Genomic DNA, 14394 nt, shown 5'->3' with positions numbered 1-14394 from the left:
TGGTTCAAACTATCTGTGGGCGTCTGCTTCGTCCTGCTTCTGGGTTCGCACTGTCAAAGGATGTCTGCCTCATCATGTTTCTGGGTTCACACTATCTGTGAGTGTCCGTCTCGTCCTGTTTCTGAGTTCACACTATCTGTGGGTGTCTGCTCCGTCCTGTTTTGGGGCACACACTATCTGTTGGTGTCTGCTTCGTCCTGTTTCACTGTCTGTGGATGTCTGCCTCGTCCTGTTTCTGGGTTCACACTACCTGTTGGTGTCTGCCCTGTTTCTGGTTCACACTCTTTGTGGGTGTCTGCTCCGTCCTGTTTCTGGGCTCACACTATCCGCGGGTGTCTGCTCCGTCCTGTTTCCGGGTTCACATTACCTGCGGGTGTCTGCCTCGTCCTGTTTCTGGGTTTACACTATTTGTAGGCGTCTGCTTCGTCCTGCTTCTAGGTTCACACTGTCACCGGATGTGTGCCTCGTCTTATTTCTGGATTCACACTATCTGTGGGTTTCTGCTCCGTCCTGTTCCTGGGTTCACACTATCCGTGGGTTTCTGCTCCGTCCTGTTCCTGGGTTCACACTATCTGTGGGTGTCTGGTCCGTTTTGTTTCTAGGCTCAGAACCTGCTGGGTGAGCCAGCTCCACTTTCGAAGGTAAACCTGTTCAGAAGAAGAAACAAAATCACGAAGAGGACCTGAAAATGTGCGTGCGCTAAGCACTTTAAGCGAACATATTATGATTTATGCGGATTTGTATATGAATATACAAGCTGTCCTGTCCGTCCGTGAGATAAAATGTCAGGCATGTCTGTATATGTGCACATGCAAATGGTACTTAAAGAAATAACTATACATTTCAAGATATCCACACGTCGTCCTGTCTCACCGCCCATTCACCCAACCGTTCGTCATCCATTCATCCAACCATGCATCCTTCCACCCCTTCATACCATATTTTCCATCCATACATCTAGACCAACATGTACCCATCCTTCTGCACAGTACCATTCGTCCTTCATCCGCTCTTTAATCCAAACATACATCCATAACTGTCCGCCCTCTCATCCATTCTTTCATCATCCATCCACCCACTCATCTTTCCAGGTATTTCTGTACGAATCAATATATCTCTTTCAATCCACCCATTCACCCACCCTACACCCTACTCTCACTCATTTTTCTAAGTAGATTGAGCACCGCAGCGCGACCCCGGCAGAAGCAATCCATATGTGATATACATCGAGTATATATGTGGTCCTAGTCTGTTCGCCTGTTCAAAAATGCGCACGCACGAGCAGGCAGTGTAATCCCGCAAGCATCTCCCCGCTCAGTGAAAGGATGCCCAAGTCTCACAAGGATGCGGGAATACACATTGTTGATTCCACTTCCTAATAACAGTGTTCATTCACACGTGCTGAGAAAAGAGCCATATTCGCCTCACACGTTGGGTCTCATCGCGCCCTGGTGGTGGTAACAAATGTCCTCACAGGACACCCTTGTTGTACCCTGAGACCTGCCCAACATCCCACGGGCCGCAGACAAGGGAAACATCTGCACGCCTTTACAGGACAGCGCCTAGAGGCGCAAGGAGCCGTCGAAGGCGCTCTCTGGCTCTCTCAGACTAAGGAGCGAAGTAAGGGGGTGCTACACGGCCTACACTCTCCCCAGCCCCTCTTCCCTTCCCTGCTTTTCCTTGTGTCCAGAATGTTTTACACCTCTCTTTCGCTCCCCTGGATTTGATAGAGCAACTGTCTGCAATACCTATTGTTATGAATTCTTTAAAATATACAAAGAGTGGGCTTAGTTCCACATAACCCTATCACCTCATATTATTAGAGTATTGCCACCCCATGCAATGCATGGAATAATGATTTTACATTTAAAAAAAACAATCAATTCGGTATCTCATAGCTGCATTCTTTGCAGAAATGCTATGTTGTTTTGCAGGCTTTTTAATATTGATGTAAAACACAAGTCAGGGATATTGACTTTGTCACTTTTTATTTCTCTTACGCTCTTTCATTCTATGTCTCTTACATTTGCCTCTTTCTCTCACTTAATTCTTCTACTCTCTTTCTCCTCGCCTACTAAATCGCCCGTCTCTCACTCTTTCAACCCCCCTCTTCCTCTCTCTGGTGCTTTCTCGGTTTATATCTCTCCCATTCGCCATTTCTTCCACTTTCTCTCTCTCGATCTCCTTCTCTTTCCCTCTCTCCTTTTCGCATCCGTCCCGCTCTCAGTTAAACGTCCATGTTGACGTCATTGTCATGTCACAGGGTTTACAATGAATGCCAAAGCTTTCTATTTCACGTCTCCCCTCCCGCGCTCCCTGCTCTCCTGTTCTCTGCATCTCTCACTACTTCGCTTCTATTTCTTTCTCGTTCTTCCTCTCGGTGTATCCTTTTCTTCTTCATTTATTTCCTTTCTTTCAAATTCTCTTCCTCTTTACTTTCTGTCCGCTTTCTTCTCCTTATTCTTTGTCTTTACTTTCTTCCAGACTTTCTTTTTTTCTTTCTTGCTCTCGCTGTCTTTTCTTATATTTTCCCTTTCTTTTTCACTTTCGCTCAATTGTTTTATGGCTCAATTTCTTCCTCTCTTTTGCTCTCCCTTTCTCCCCTATCTTTCTTCCTCTCCCCTTTTTCTCTCTTGCACTGTGTTTTTATTCTCCCTCCTTTTCCCCTCTTCTCTCTTCATATGTCACTACTGCACTCCTTTTTTCTTTTTCATTCTTCCACTCGCTGTATCTCTCCTGTTCCTTCTTTTCCTTTCTTTCAATTTCTCTTCCTCTCTACCCTCTTTCTGTCCTCTGTGTTCTCCTTTCTACTCTTTATGTTTCTTGATCCATTTACTTTATTTCCTTTCGTCCTCTTTATCTCTCTTTATGTTTTTATCTATGTTTCCTTCTCTTTCGTCCCCCCTTCCTCCACTATCTTTCCTCGTCTCTCCTTCTCTCTATGTTCTTTGTCTCTCCTTCTTTTTCATCACTCTCTGCTTTGCTCAGTTCCTTCCCGCTAGCTAGTCTGTGAATATTTCCATCTTCTCACATCTCTATAGATGGGTGCGTGCTATCTGTATGTGCACACATGCTAGCAATATTAAGTATATCAATGCCGCCCCTGTCCATCTGTATTTCTGGGCATGTCGGTTTTTGTGCCTCTGTTAGTAGATCTATCTATCTATCTATCTATCTATCTATCTGTCTATCTACATACCTGTCGTTCTTAATACTCAAAGTTAGTCAACAAAACAAACGAAAGTCAAAGAAACAGAGGTGTACACTGTGCAGAAACCAAGAGACGCACGTCATTTTTTTTGTTTCATCTCTTGAAGGTTCGTGTTTTTGAAAGACTGTTTTGCTTCACACGCCTCCCCTCGTGCTTTCTTGACAACAATTACTAAAGTTTTTAATTAGCCTCTTGTTATAATTCATTTTTATTAATTTCCCAAATCTCAGCGCATGAATTATTTAGGCGGCCCGTGTAATTGTATTTGCAGCGCTCTCCTCACGGGCACGTGACGAGGCTGCTGCCGAGCCCCCCCCCCAATTCCCTCCCCACCCCTTAGGAAGGGTCACCCGGAACGTGAGGAACTCCGAGGCGGAAACAAAGTTCAGGCAGGGAACGGGTCCACTTCATAATCTTCACTTAATAACAAAAACAGGGCGAGTATCTGGTGTACATGGCTGATGAGCCATCAGCCCTATAGTCTATACAAAGAAAGACAGGCAGATGGACAAAAAGACAGAGACAGATATAGGTAGGCGGAGAAACAGATAAGAGATAAACAGATAGATAGATGAATAGATAGATAGATAGATAGATAGATAGATAGATAGATAGATAGATAGATTTTCAGAGCTGGCCTCGCCCCCCTCACTTCCTCTCTGTCAGTGACTTTTCTCCTGCCTCTGAGTATGATGTTGGCGGCTTCCGCTCTGAATCACTTAGTACTTTTCTAGTCGGAATGAAGCTGCCCAGAAATCGACACTCTCCTGGCAGAGGTTTGCATTACTCATGTAATGCGGCCTAGTGTACGTGTAAAGCAAGGGCCCGGGCCAGCGCGGGTGCGGGCTGAGGTTTCAGCAGCGCGCGGACTGGAGAGCGCCCGACTAGCATGAAGGGGCTGGGTGGTGGTCTGGACGGAGGATGCGGAGCTAGGGTCCAGGAAGTGGACACACGGGGGTTTAGGGAGGGCGGCAGCCGACAAGCTGAGAGGGTGGATCGGCCTGTACAGAGACGCAGACCTGGAGTAAAGGAAGTAAGTAAAGAGGATACCTGAGCAGATGGCACAAGGTGTGTGGGTAGGGAGCACAGATGGCCGGGACAGCCTCCTATTTGGGGTATGAGGTATCTCAAGAGCGCACATTTACCCATAATGCAGGGGAGTGCCGGGCAGGGAGCTTGGGCAGGCCTAACTGCCATTAGAGCTTTGTCTGTGTTTGGCCATATGGGTCAACTCCATAGTCAAGGTGGGCGGAGTTCTTACTGGCTAGGGCATTACACTGGAGGGGTTGAAACACTTAATCTGATCAGTCGCAGGGGCCGCAGTGCCATCGAAACCTGCACGTGGGGAATGTGGTTTAAGGGACGTGGCCCGCACTCTCTCGCTCCCCTTCAGCTGGCCGATCTACAATCATTTAGCTCAATTTGCCATGCCTTTTTGAAAAGTCTGCCACTAGTAATGACGTAACAGTGAGTCTCATAAAGTGCTGAATAGCGACTTGGTGGCTGGGGCTCGTGTTTGTTTGGCCCCCGCCCTGCCTCAGCTCAAGCCTGACCGTCAGACAGGGAACAACCTGGCCAATCAGGCAGGGAGCTCCCGAGAGGAAGTGGGTACAGAGGTCGGGTGGGCTATGGCCCCTGACTAGGTGGCAGGCAATTCTATAGAGCAGGCTCTGGCCAGGGTAACCCAGGAGCGCAGTGTGCCTTCACCAGCAGCACATGCGCAGACGACCCCAAAAATACGCATTTTCGGCGGTATTCTGTTTCTATTTGCCCTTTTAACACTTCAGTTTCAAAGCTGAACAAGCCCAGTGCTTCTAATGTGCTGTTCGATTGTAATACATGCTCTCAACTACATACAACAGCGCCGGAAAACTAAACGTCCTCTATTCCGGTTTCTCTGGCAGTCTCTTTGCGTTGGGCGGTTCAGGCTGCCGGCCTCTTTAAGGGAAGCTGCCAGGGAGCAGCAGGCCCGCTCTGTGAGGTGCTCTCAGCCCCCCGGTGCGCCTGCACTAGACGTTTCCTCTGCAATTCTCATTAGTACATCGAGTCCGTTCATTAAAAATTAATCTGCGCTCAAGCAGTCTTTGCTGATTTCCAGGCCCGCCCGGTACATCTGTAACCGCTGCTGGTGTAATGATCCGTGCTATGGGCATATATTTCGAGTTTTCAGCTGCCGTGGGACGTTCCAACTTTTGCAAACAACTTCAAACCACTCCGACTTAGTCTCTGTGTGTGCGTGCCTCAGTGTATCGATGTGGGTATGTGTATGCGCGTGTCTCTGTGTGTCTGTTTCTGTGTAGGTATGTGAGCGAGTCTGTATGTGTGCATGGCTAGCTGTGTGGTGTCTTTATGTCAGCGTGTGTCTGTATAGTGCCTATCTGTGGTTTCCGTATGTGTGAGTGTGGCTTTACGCGTGCCTAGCAGCGTGGTGCGTGCGTGTGTGTATGTTTGGGTCTGTATGCATGTGTATCTGTGTGGGTTCAGTATGCATGTGAGTGTGTGTACGGCTATATGTGAATCTGTGTGGTTTATATGTGTGTCTGTTGTGTCTGCATGCATGCATGTCTAGTTCTGTAGTTTCCGAATGCATGCGTGTGAACGGTTGTATGTCTATATATATATCTATATATATGGTTTGTGTGTGTGTGTGTGTATGTGGGCGTGTGTAGTTCTGTGTTTTCTGGATGCATACGAGTGTGTGCACAGTTGTATGTCTATCTGTATGGTTTCTGTGCATGAGTGCATGTCTACTCTGTGGTTTCTGTATCTATGTGTCTGTCGGCATAATTTCTGTGCGTGTCTGTATACGTGCCTCTACGTCTGTGGTTTCGCTATATGTGTGAGTGTATGTGTACATGTCTATCGGTGTGATTTCTATGTGTGCGTGTGTCGGTATGCGTGAGTATGTAGCCTGAGCAACTGAATATGTTATTCATGAAATAGTTACTTAAAACCTTACATGAAATGGTAAAACAAAGCAAAACAATTATAAACGACAATTTATCAATACTGAAAATACAAATATTTAAAATATCTAAAGTGTTTATACCTCTGCATTTCAGCAATTAAATTAGCAAAGCGAGAGGACACAGAATAGTGCTGATGGTGCAGTTCCCTGAGGCACTTTCGGCTTTAAGTGTCTGTGGTTTCTGTATCTGTATATGTGTGCATGTCTAACGTGGTTTCTGTTCGTGTGCCTGTATACGGGCATTTCTATCTCTGAGGTTTCAGTATGTGTGTGAGTACGTGTGCGTGTCTACCCGTGTAGTTTGTGTGTGTGCTTGTATTTGCGTGGATGCCTAGATCTATGGTTTCTGTCACTGTGTGTGCATTTTTATCTGTGCGTCTTTGTGTTCAACGGTGCTTGTTGGTGCATCTGGGCGTGCGCGCATGTGTGTCCATGCACTTTCCTAGGTTTATATCTGTTTCTTACTGTCAGTGTAGCTCTGTGTGTATGATCGCGTGTGTGTGCATCTCTATATGTCTGGGTGTGAGTGTACCTACGTACGTCTTTTTTTTTTATCTGTGCATGCCTTTGTCTGTGTCAGTAATTTGCGACTGTGTGCTGCGCGTGTCTATTTCTGTTTATCTGTGTGTCTGTGCGTCATCAATTCTATATACTTTTGACACAAACACATCTCTTACTACTAAGATACACAACCCCGCCCGCCTTGAGCGTTTCTGTCTGCTGTCTCTAGCCAATCAAAAGTAAAGAACTCTTCAAACAAACAGCCGAGTTTAAAACACACCACGCCAACCAACCCACGCATACATCACAAGTTCACAACAACGGAAGGAACAGCCAGTTTCGAGTTAACGAAAATTAGTTTTATTTTCTTAAAAATAACCTTTGTGCATATTCTTAACATCAACAATAAATGTATTTAAAAATCACAGTTTTTTGTTTCAACCATGAGACTCCCTTCAAAGTGTCAGGATAGTGAGTGTTTCGTTCACAGGTTTGGCGGTGGAATAAAAAAAACAAGTGTGGAGATGCTGTTGGTAGGAGAGAGGGGCGTTTTACGTTGTTTTTATACATTTGGCATCTTTCGAGTCACAGTCAAGCACATGACGAAGAAGGGTGTACTTTTAGTGTGAAGCAATGAGTGAATAATTCATTTTCAAATTTATTTAAACTTGAGACTGGCTTCGTTTTTGACGTACTAACTAAAACTCGAAGTTAGGCGCTACATTAGGGCCGCCGAGCGCTACTACACAATTGCCACCAAACTCAAATTCCGCCTCGTGCCAGCGGCCTCTCGGAAGAACACCAGCCTCCCAGGCAGCCGGACCGGTCTTTATTCAATAACTCACTCACTCACTCATTTGGAATAAACGTCTGTTAAGGCGCATAGCTCCTCTCTAAAAACATGTAATATACACAGAGACGTTTTATTCAATAGCACCGCTGTTTCTGAATGGTTATAGCAAGTCCCATGTAAAACAATGGGCGCATTGAAACCATAAAAATAAAAACACATTCGAGCCGCTCTTGTTTTTGATGGCAGAAAGATAAAAAGCTACCAGGCGACGAGAAGAAACTCAAAATAATAACAAGACGGTGTTTATCGGCAGTCTGTTTTGCTTTGGAGAGTGTACATGGGCGTAGGAGTTTTCCAGTTGCGTTTAGCGGACCAATATCGTGAAAACGACAGCAAAAATAAATAAAATGCTAGTAAGAGTAAGTCATACCCCTAGTCCAAACCTGAAGTGACAAGAAACATATAGGAACAGGTAGATCAAATAAAATAAACACTTGGGGAAAACCCGTGTGGTTGAATCCTGTGCGAACTTCTTGGCTTTCAATATTTACAATTCTTAATTTCTCTACGCACATTAATATTTGTATTGAACAAGAGCAGTGTGTGGGTGCTTACTGTGGAAACAAGCATCGAACAGTGAAACGACATCTTCAACAAATGCCCGCCGCACGCTCGCCTAGTCAGTGCTCAGATTCAAGATGCATAGAATGTTTGCATTGCAAACAACAGTACTGAACTAAAGAAAGGAACAGCAAACCATGGTACAAAAATAAATACAAGGACATCAAACAATGATGCCAACATAAATACAATACCAGGAAACAATGGTGGAAACGTAAATACATAAATAAATGCTTGCAGAAACCAATGGACAACACTCGTATTGAGTTATTAATATTATTAACGTTAAATATTTGATTTCAGATCTCGAAGTGCCCTCGTTGGTCATCAGGACTCATGCGTTATGCCAGTCTGTTTGGATAGTTCATTTGCCCAGATAAGTTGTGTGTGAGTATTTGTCTACCCACATATCTCGGCACCCTGCACCTGTTTACTATGGAACACTGCTTTCAAACCCAGGACAGTGCGATAGTGCAAATTATACATGAGTTTTCTTGCCCACATTTACACATCATAAAAACTAAGAAAGCTAGGTTTGGGGTTTGCTTGTGTGGAGGGCAGGGATGTGACGGTGAGGTGGGTGTCGCACAACAAGTAGCTGTTCTTTGAAACATGTTTTAAAAATTATTCCCCACTCCTAAACTTCAGTTACAAAGACACAGGGAATAAAAAAAAAGTTGTCAAAACTATATGCATTTTAATCAAATCCTTTTTGTATCGCCAGCCCCATCCTGGGTGCATGAATAGGGTAGTTTCGCTGTTGCAGTCAGATTATGAGAATATAAAAGTGAAAAATTAAAGTGGCTATGGGCTACTATTTTTGATCTGGTTAATGGGTTATTTTGTTTCTATGTTTTCTTATTAAGGATGAACAGCGACCAGAGGACATGGTTTCTGTCCTTCGAAAAGATTAGGAGCTTCACCCCATCCTCTGAGACAATGTGACCAGAGGATTAGGGAGGGGGCGGTGTGCCCATGTTTACCTCCAGGACACACAATGGCCTAGATAATGTGGGCCCCTTCTGGGACCTACACACATGCCAAGTCACCCAGCAACCACCCACCACGGAGCACACAAGTTAAAGACACCCAACAACAGACAAGCAGAAACCTAGCAGAAAAAAAGACACAAGGGAAGTTTCACATTATCTTCACCACTGACCACGAGGGATCACCTCTAATGCTTCAAGCAGCACTCGTTCTGTGGTTGCTGGAGACACATTGAAAGAACCAATGCAAGTAAGGTACACAAACAGGTGTGTATTTCAGATTTGAACCTATAACGTGGCACCTATTAAAATCACTTTAGATCACAGGAGCACTGGGCCCACGTATTTTGACGACATGGTAATTTAAACCTCCTGTGATTTGTTAACGTTACCAGAGCCAAGAAGTGTTCCGCATTATATGCACACGTTAAGAACCCCTTTATTGAAAACAGGGCTATGGAATTATGTTGCATGCTAGGCTGTTTGTTGTTTTCGGTTCCTCATTGGCTAAACTATATAAATCAAGTGACTTAAGGGAATTAATTAATGGGTGTGTGATCACGCCTGTGAAATACAGATTCTGGAAGCAACGCTACTTTTGTGCAACAAAAATTCCCAAAAGAGGGGCGAGAGATTGAATGTGTGTGCGAGACACCTTCATTCCGAATATATCTCAATGTTGACGCAATGCATTATATATTGTGCAAAGGAGGCAAATATATATCAGCATTTCACCCACAAATGAAATTGTGTGATTCAAAAGCTTATACATATTCATAACGTAATACTGAATCGGAATTTGCTTTTTGTAGAGAACTTCACCCCACACTCCACATGCTGTACATAACAGGTGTGACTAATATTCACTTTATTGGTCCTCAAATTATAGACCAAAAAGGATGGAAAGGCTGAACTGGCCCTTTAAGAACTGGAACTCAGACCACTGTACATAACACTCGCTGTTATTAGTCATTTCGATTGTGCCAAAATTATCGACGTGGAAAGATGGAAGGCTGAGCTGGCCCGTCTTGCATGCAAACTTGTAGTGATCTTTAATCCACTGTAATATACAGTGTTGACTTCTACGCGATATAAAATGCTATTTTGTGTCTACAGCGCTATACACATAAGGAGTAATAGCGCTGAAAGCATTCCTTTCACTGCAAGTTCATACATACTTGTCAAATATGAAACATATTCTATTCTGCAGCATGCCTTTCCATCTTTTTCTGCTCCAGCCCTCAGAAGAGATCTGGGTGAGGTGTACCGCTTTATAAAACTCACAGATAAACAAGTCAATAAATAAATAAATAAAATACTGCAGTATAAAGTGTAAGATACAGATTGTGGGCCTAAGCAGTCCCCTGGGGGTTCAGAGCCCCCTTATATTTGCCACATGGTATATCAGATGCGTTGGGCCAGTAAACCCCCCAGCATCTCCTCAGGGCCCGTCCCCGGCGCCCAGCAGTCCTTCTCAACAGTGCCAGTGAGTCCAGCGGCGCTGGTGCCACTCTGTCCGAGCCCCTTCTGGAGCAGTTTCGCAGTCCTTGGTCCCGCGGATCCGGCTCGCTTCGCGAGTCCTCAACAAGAACCAGACCAAGCAGAGTGGCGCTCAGTAAGTGGCAGAGAACTTCATGCGCTTCTGCTTCTGTCTCTGGTTGCAGAACCACACCCTGACCACGTTTTTTTTCAGGTCCAGCTTCTCGGCGATGGCGGCGATCTTCTCGGACGAAGGCCGCGGCTGCACGGCGAAGTAGGCCTCTAGGGAGCGCTTCTCGGGCGCAGCGATGGAAGTCCGCTTGCGCTTCTTCTCGCCCCCGTTGAAGAGCTCGGGCTTGGCCATCTTCTCGCGCTGCGCGCCCTCGGCCTCCTCCAGCCAGGCCTGCAGGATGGGCTTCAGCGCGATCATGTTGTTGTGGGACAGAGTGAGCGACTCGAAGCGGCAGATGGTGCTCTGGCTCAGCGAGCCCACGCCCGGGATCTTCAGGTTGGCTAGCGCCGAGCCCACGTCGGCCTGGGTCACCCCCAGCTTGATGCGCCGCTGCTTGAAGCGCTCGGCGAAAGCCTCCAGCTCGCGGGGGTCCGTGTCCGAGTCGCACAGGGAGGTGAGTCCGGAGGGGGGGCCCTGGTGCGAGCCCATCAGACCCGGGTGAGTCAGGCCCGAGCTCATGTTCATGGCCGCTTGGTGGGACAGGTGGCCCAGGCCGTGCATGTGGCTGTGCGGGTGCGCGGAGGTGGAGATGAGGCCGCCGCCACCGGCGCCTCCGGGGCCTCCCCCTGGTCCGCCGCCTCCCGCCCCCTCGTGGCCCCCGCCGCCTCCGGCCATCAGGGCCAGGGAGGGCGAGGAGATGTGGTCCAGCAGGTCGCCTGGCTCCAGGGGCTGGTGGTGGTGGTGATGGTGGTGGTGGTGGTGGTGCGCCAGGGGCACGGTGGAGTTAGACGTGCAGGGCACACTGTTCATGGTGTGGTAGGTGGCGTCCGGCTTGAAGGGGTGGCTCTTTCCCTGGGACACCGCGATGTCCACGGCGGCCAGGGCCTCGGCCCGGGCCAGGAGCGTCTCATCCAGACTGGCGAAGATGTTGCTCTGCAGCTGGAAAGAGAGCAAAACATGCATGTGTGAAAATAACGAGGCGGCGAAGAGCAGAAAACACAGGGCGACATGAGGGGGAAAGTGGGTGGTGTGGTGCGCAGGAGCCATGGCAGGAAGAAGGCAGCTGGAGTGAGAAGTGATGCAGGGAGGCGGTGAGACTGGAAACCCCGTCAAAACAGAGGGCGAGTGTGGGAAAAGAAATGAAAGTAAGAGAATGCAAAGGAAACACTGATAAAAGAGAGGACATTGACAAAGAAGACAGGAAATAATTGGTCAGCTGTTAATTGTGAACTCAGATTGGAGAGGAGGCAGATTAAACACTGAAACAGCAAGACGTAGAGAAAATACCAGAGTTTCTTTTATGGGGGGATGGGTGGGGGTGTTTAAAAAAGAGGTGGATGGGGCCGCTAGGCTAGGGTTATAATAAAACGCAGCAAGGACAATGAATAGGGATATGTCACAAAAAATAGCGTTTGAAGGGGGAGCGGGGTAAAATTGGAAGGCAGTGTGTTGGGTGTCAGACGGACAATTCCGAAAAGCTCAGAGTGCAGAAGAAATGGAAAACAGTCTTCCAGGGGACGAGCTGCAGATATGAAAACGCAGGAACCAGAGAGAAAGTGGGTGAAGTCCGGGAGACTGGTGTGAACATGCTTTCAAAAGAGATCACAGGCGCTCAGATGATTGCAGAGGGAGACATGAAAAAAACATTAGGCGCAGCTTGTCAGGATGTGCCCGGCAGCGCTTTTATTAATGCACACACCGTGCATGCAGTGCACGGGGAGGGGAAGGGGCCCCGGAGAAAGGAATGAGGGCAGAGAGAAGACAGAGATGCGAGGGAAGATGGCTCTAAAGAAGACAAGAGAGAGCGGGTGCGAAAGGAAAGAGTGCATGTCAGCAAATAGCAAGGTGCAATGAGTGGGGAAGAATATCAGTGAGAAGTTTCTAAAGACGCGAAATAGAAAATGAAGAAGAGATAAAGAGAGAGAAGAAAACACACAGGAGGCATAAAGCACATAAACTATAAAAATGAATTGGAGTGTTAGAAAGAGAAGTGAGGATAAAAGAGGCAAGTGAAAAAGAAAGACTATCATTAAGGGAAGAGGAACATATAGGAGTAAAAGGAAGAATACAAGGATCTGTGTGTGCATAGTAAAGAAAACAAGATCACGTTAAGAAGAGAACAGGAAGCAAAAGGAGCACAGCGAGATGAAGATATGTAGAAAGAGGAGCACCGTGAGCGGAGATAAGAAAACAAAAAAGGAAGGGCAGGGTTAGCGAAATGTATCAACGAAAAATGAGCGAGAAAACGATGGAAAACAAACCAAAAAAAGTTTCACTGAATGAGTTCCAACAGATTAAATAGAGACTTAAGGAAGATATGGGTGTGTGGAAAAGTCGAGAACATGCAAATAGAGCGCGGAGTAAAAGAGAAAGGGACAGAGCTAGAGAATGCAAGACATAAAGAAAACAACAGAAATAGAGTGGTGAAAAAAGAACAAAAGTATGAAAAGCTTCGAAAACTGGGCGCCAGCTTAGTCTCAAAGTAAGAATATACAAGAGAAAGCAAGCGTGGAAAATGGTTACTAGAGGGTGTGATATATAGGGTAACAGAACATAAAGAGGTAAAGAGAACACAAAGAATGCTAGAGCAATGGGAATAGAAGAACATGATAGGGAAGGCGAAAAAAGAATAGGAGGTGAAAAAGGAAATGAGAGTGACAGCGATACAAAATTCAAAATTCCAGGTTTACAAAACGAGATGGGAAAAAAGCGTAACAGAGAAGTAAGACTGTCACGAGCTGAAAATCTAAAAGACCCTTTCACAGAATTAGACATGGGAAAGCGAATGAAAAAGGAGAGAGCACTGAAAGAGGTAAAACTGAAGATGAATATGAAAGAAATGACAGATAAAAGCGAGGGACAGCCGAAGAAGGAACGCAATAAGAATAAATGAACTGGTTAAATGTAAAAATGAGGTCATGGGAATATGATAGACAGGACGGCACATGGGTAAACATTGAAAGGGACTATCAGTTGGCGACGAGAAAATAACAGAAAGACAAAGTGAATAGACAGGGACACACAGGTGAAGGACAGAGACATAAAGGTGAAGAGACATGTGTGAAGAGACAGGGTGCTGTAGATGTATAGAAAGTGTGCAAACTGAGGCACAGCATGGCAGAATAAGTGTAGGAGGCTCGCTTACCGGCGGGGTGGGCAAGCATGCCCTCCGGATGGCCTCAGAACTGGTGTGGTGCAAGGTTGTGTACTTGTGCTCAGGTAAGCTCGGGTGCATGGCAAAGTGCGGCTGCTTGCTGTTCATGGACATCATCTTGAAGGCTATGCGTGTAATCCCAGCCTAGGTCACGGGACTCGTGGCATGGAACTCCCGATTCCGGGCAGGGAGAGCGGCCACGCTCCGCCAGCAACCTGCCCTCGCTCAGCCTCCACTTCCTGCCTGCAGCCGCTGTCACTGTTCTCTGCGCTGCCCTGGCGCGCGGCACGCTTACACCTGAGCCCAGGATCTCGTCGGCTAGAGCCCGCGGCTTCTCGCGAGAGGTCGCAGTTTGACTGACAGCCGCGCCGCCCGCCCACTGCGCGCTGCACTCTCGGGTCTAGCCAGTGCGCTCGAGCGACTCTTGTGATGGCCGCCGGGCGGCGCAGGGCAGGTGTTGCACCTGTAACCGGGCGCATGCGCAGTGACGAGCAGCAGCTGGCGGG

General features: G+C 46.9%; 1 protein-coding gene across 1 annotated transcript; it reads right to left on the bottom strand.

The window, feature by feature from the left end:
• Window positions 1-7017: 7017 nt before the first annotated feature.
• POU4F1 (POU class 4 homeobox 1) lies at window positions 7018-14154 on the bottom strand. The gene is made up of 2 exons (XM_069205217.1): window positions 13880-14154; window positions 7018-11673 (listed from the first exon to the last, which is right to left on the bottom strand). Exons 1-2 carry the CDS (start codon window positions 14003-14005, stop codon window positions 10696-10698), a joined length of 1104 nt encoding a protein of 367 aa, XP_069061318.1. The 5' UTR covers window positions 14006-14154; the 3' UTR covers window positions 7018-10695.
• Window positions 14155-14394: the final 240 nt, after the last annotated feature.

The sequence above is a fragment of the Pleurodeles waltl genome, chromosome 8 (assembly GCF_031143425.1).
Source record: "Pleurodeles waltl isolate 20211129_DDA chromosome 8, aPleWal1.hap1.20221129, whole genome shotgun sequence".
Lineage (NCBI taxonomy): Eukaryota > Metazoa > Chordata > Amphibia > Caudata > Salamandridae > Pleurodeles > Pleurodeles waltl.
The sequence above is the reverse complement of the archived record's forward strand: the minus strand, read 5'-3'. Positions and strand labels throughout refer to the sequence as shown.

Excerpts from the sequence above, each read along its gene's own strand:
- POU4F1 (XM_069205217.1), bottom strand. The coding sequence starts at position 14,005 with ATGATGTCCATGAACAGCAAGCAGCCGCACTTTGCCATGCACCCGAGC. Across the intron at positions 11,674-13,879 it reads CATGCTTGCCCACCCCGCCG|CTGCAGAGCAACATCTTCGC; the intron begins GTAAGCGAGCCT and ends CTCTCTTTCCAG.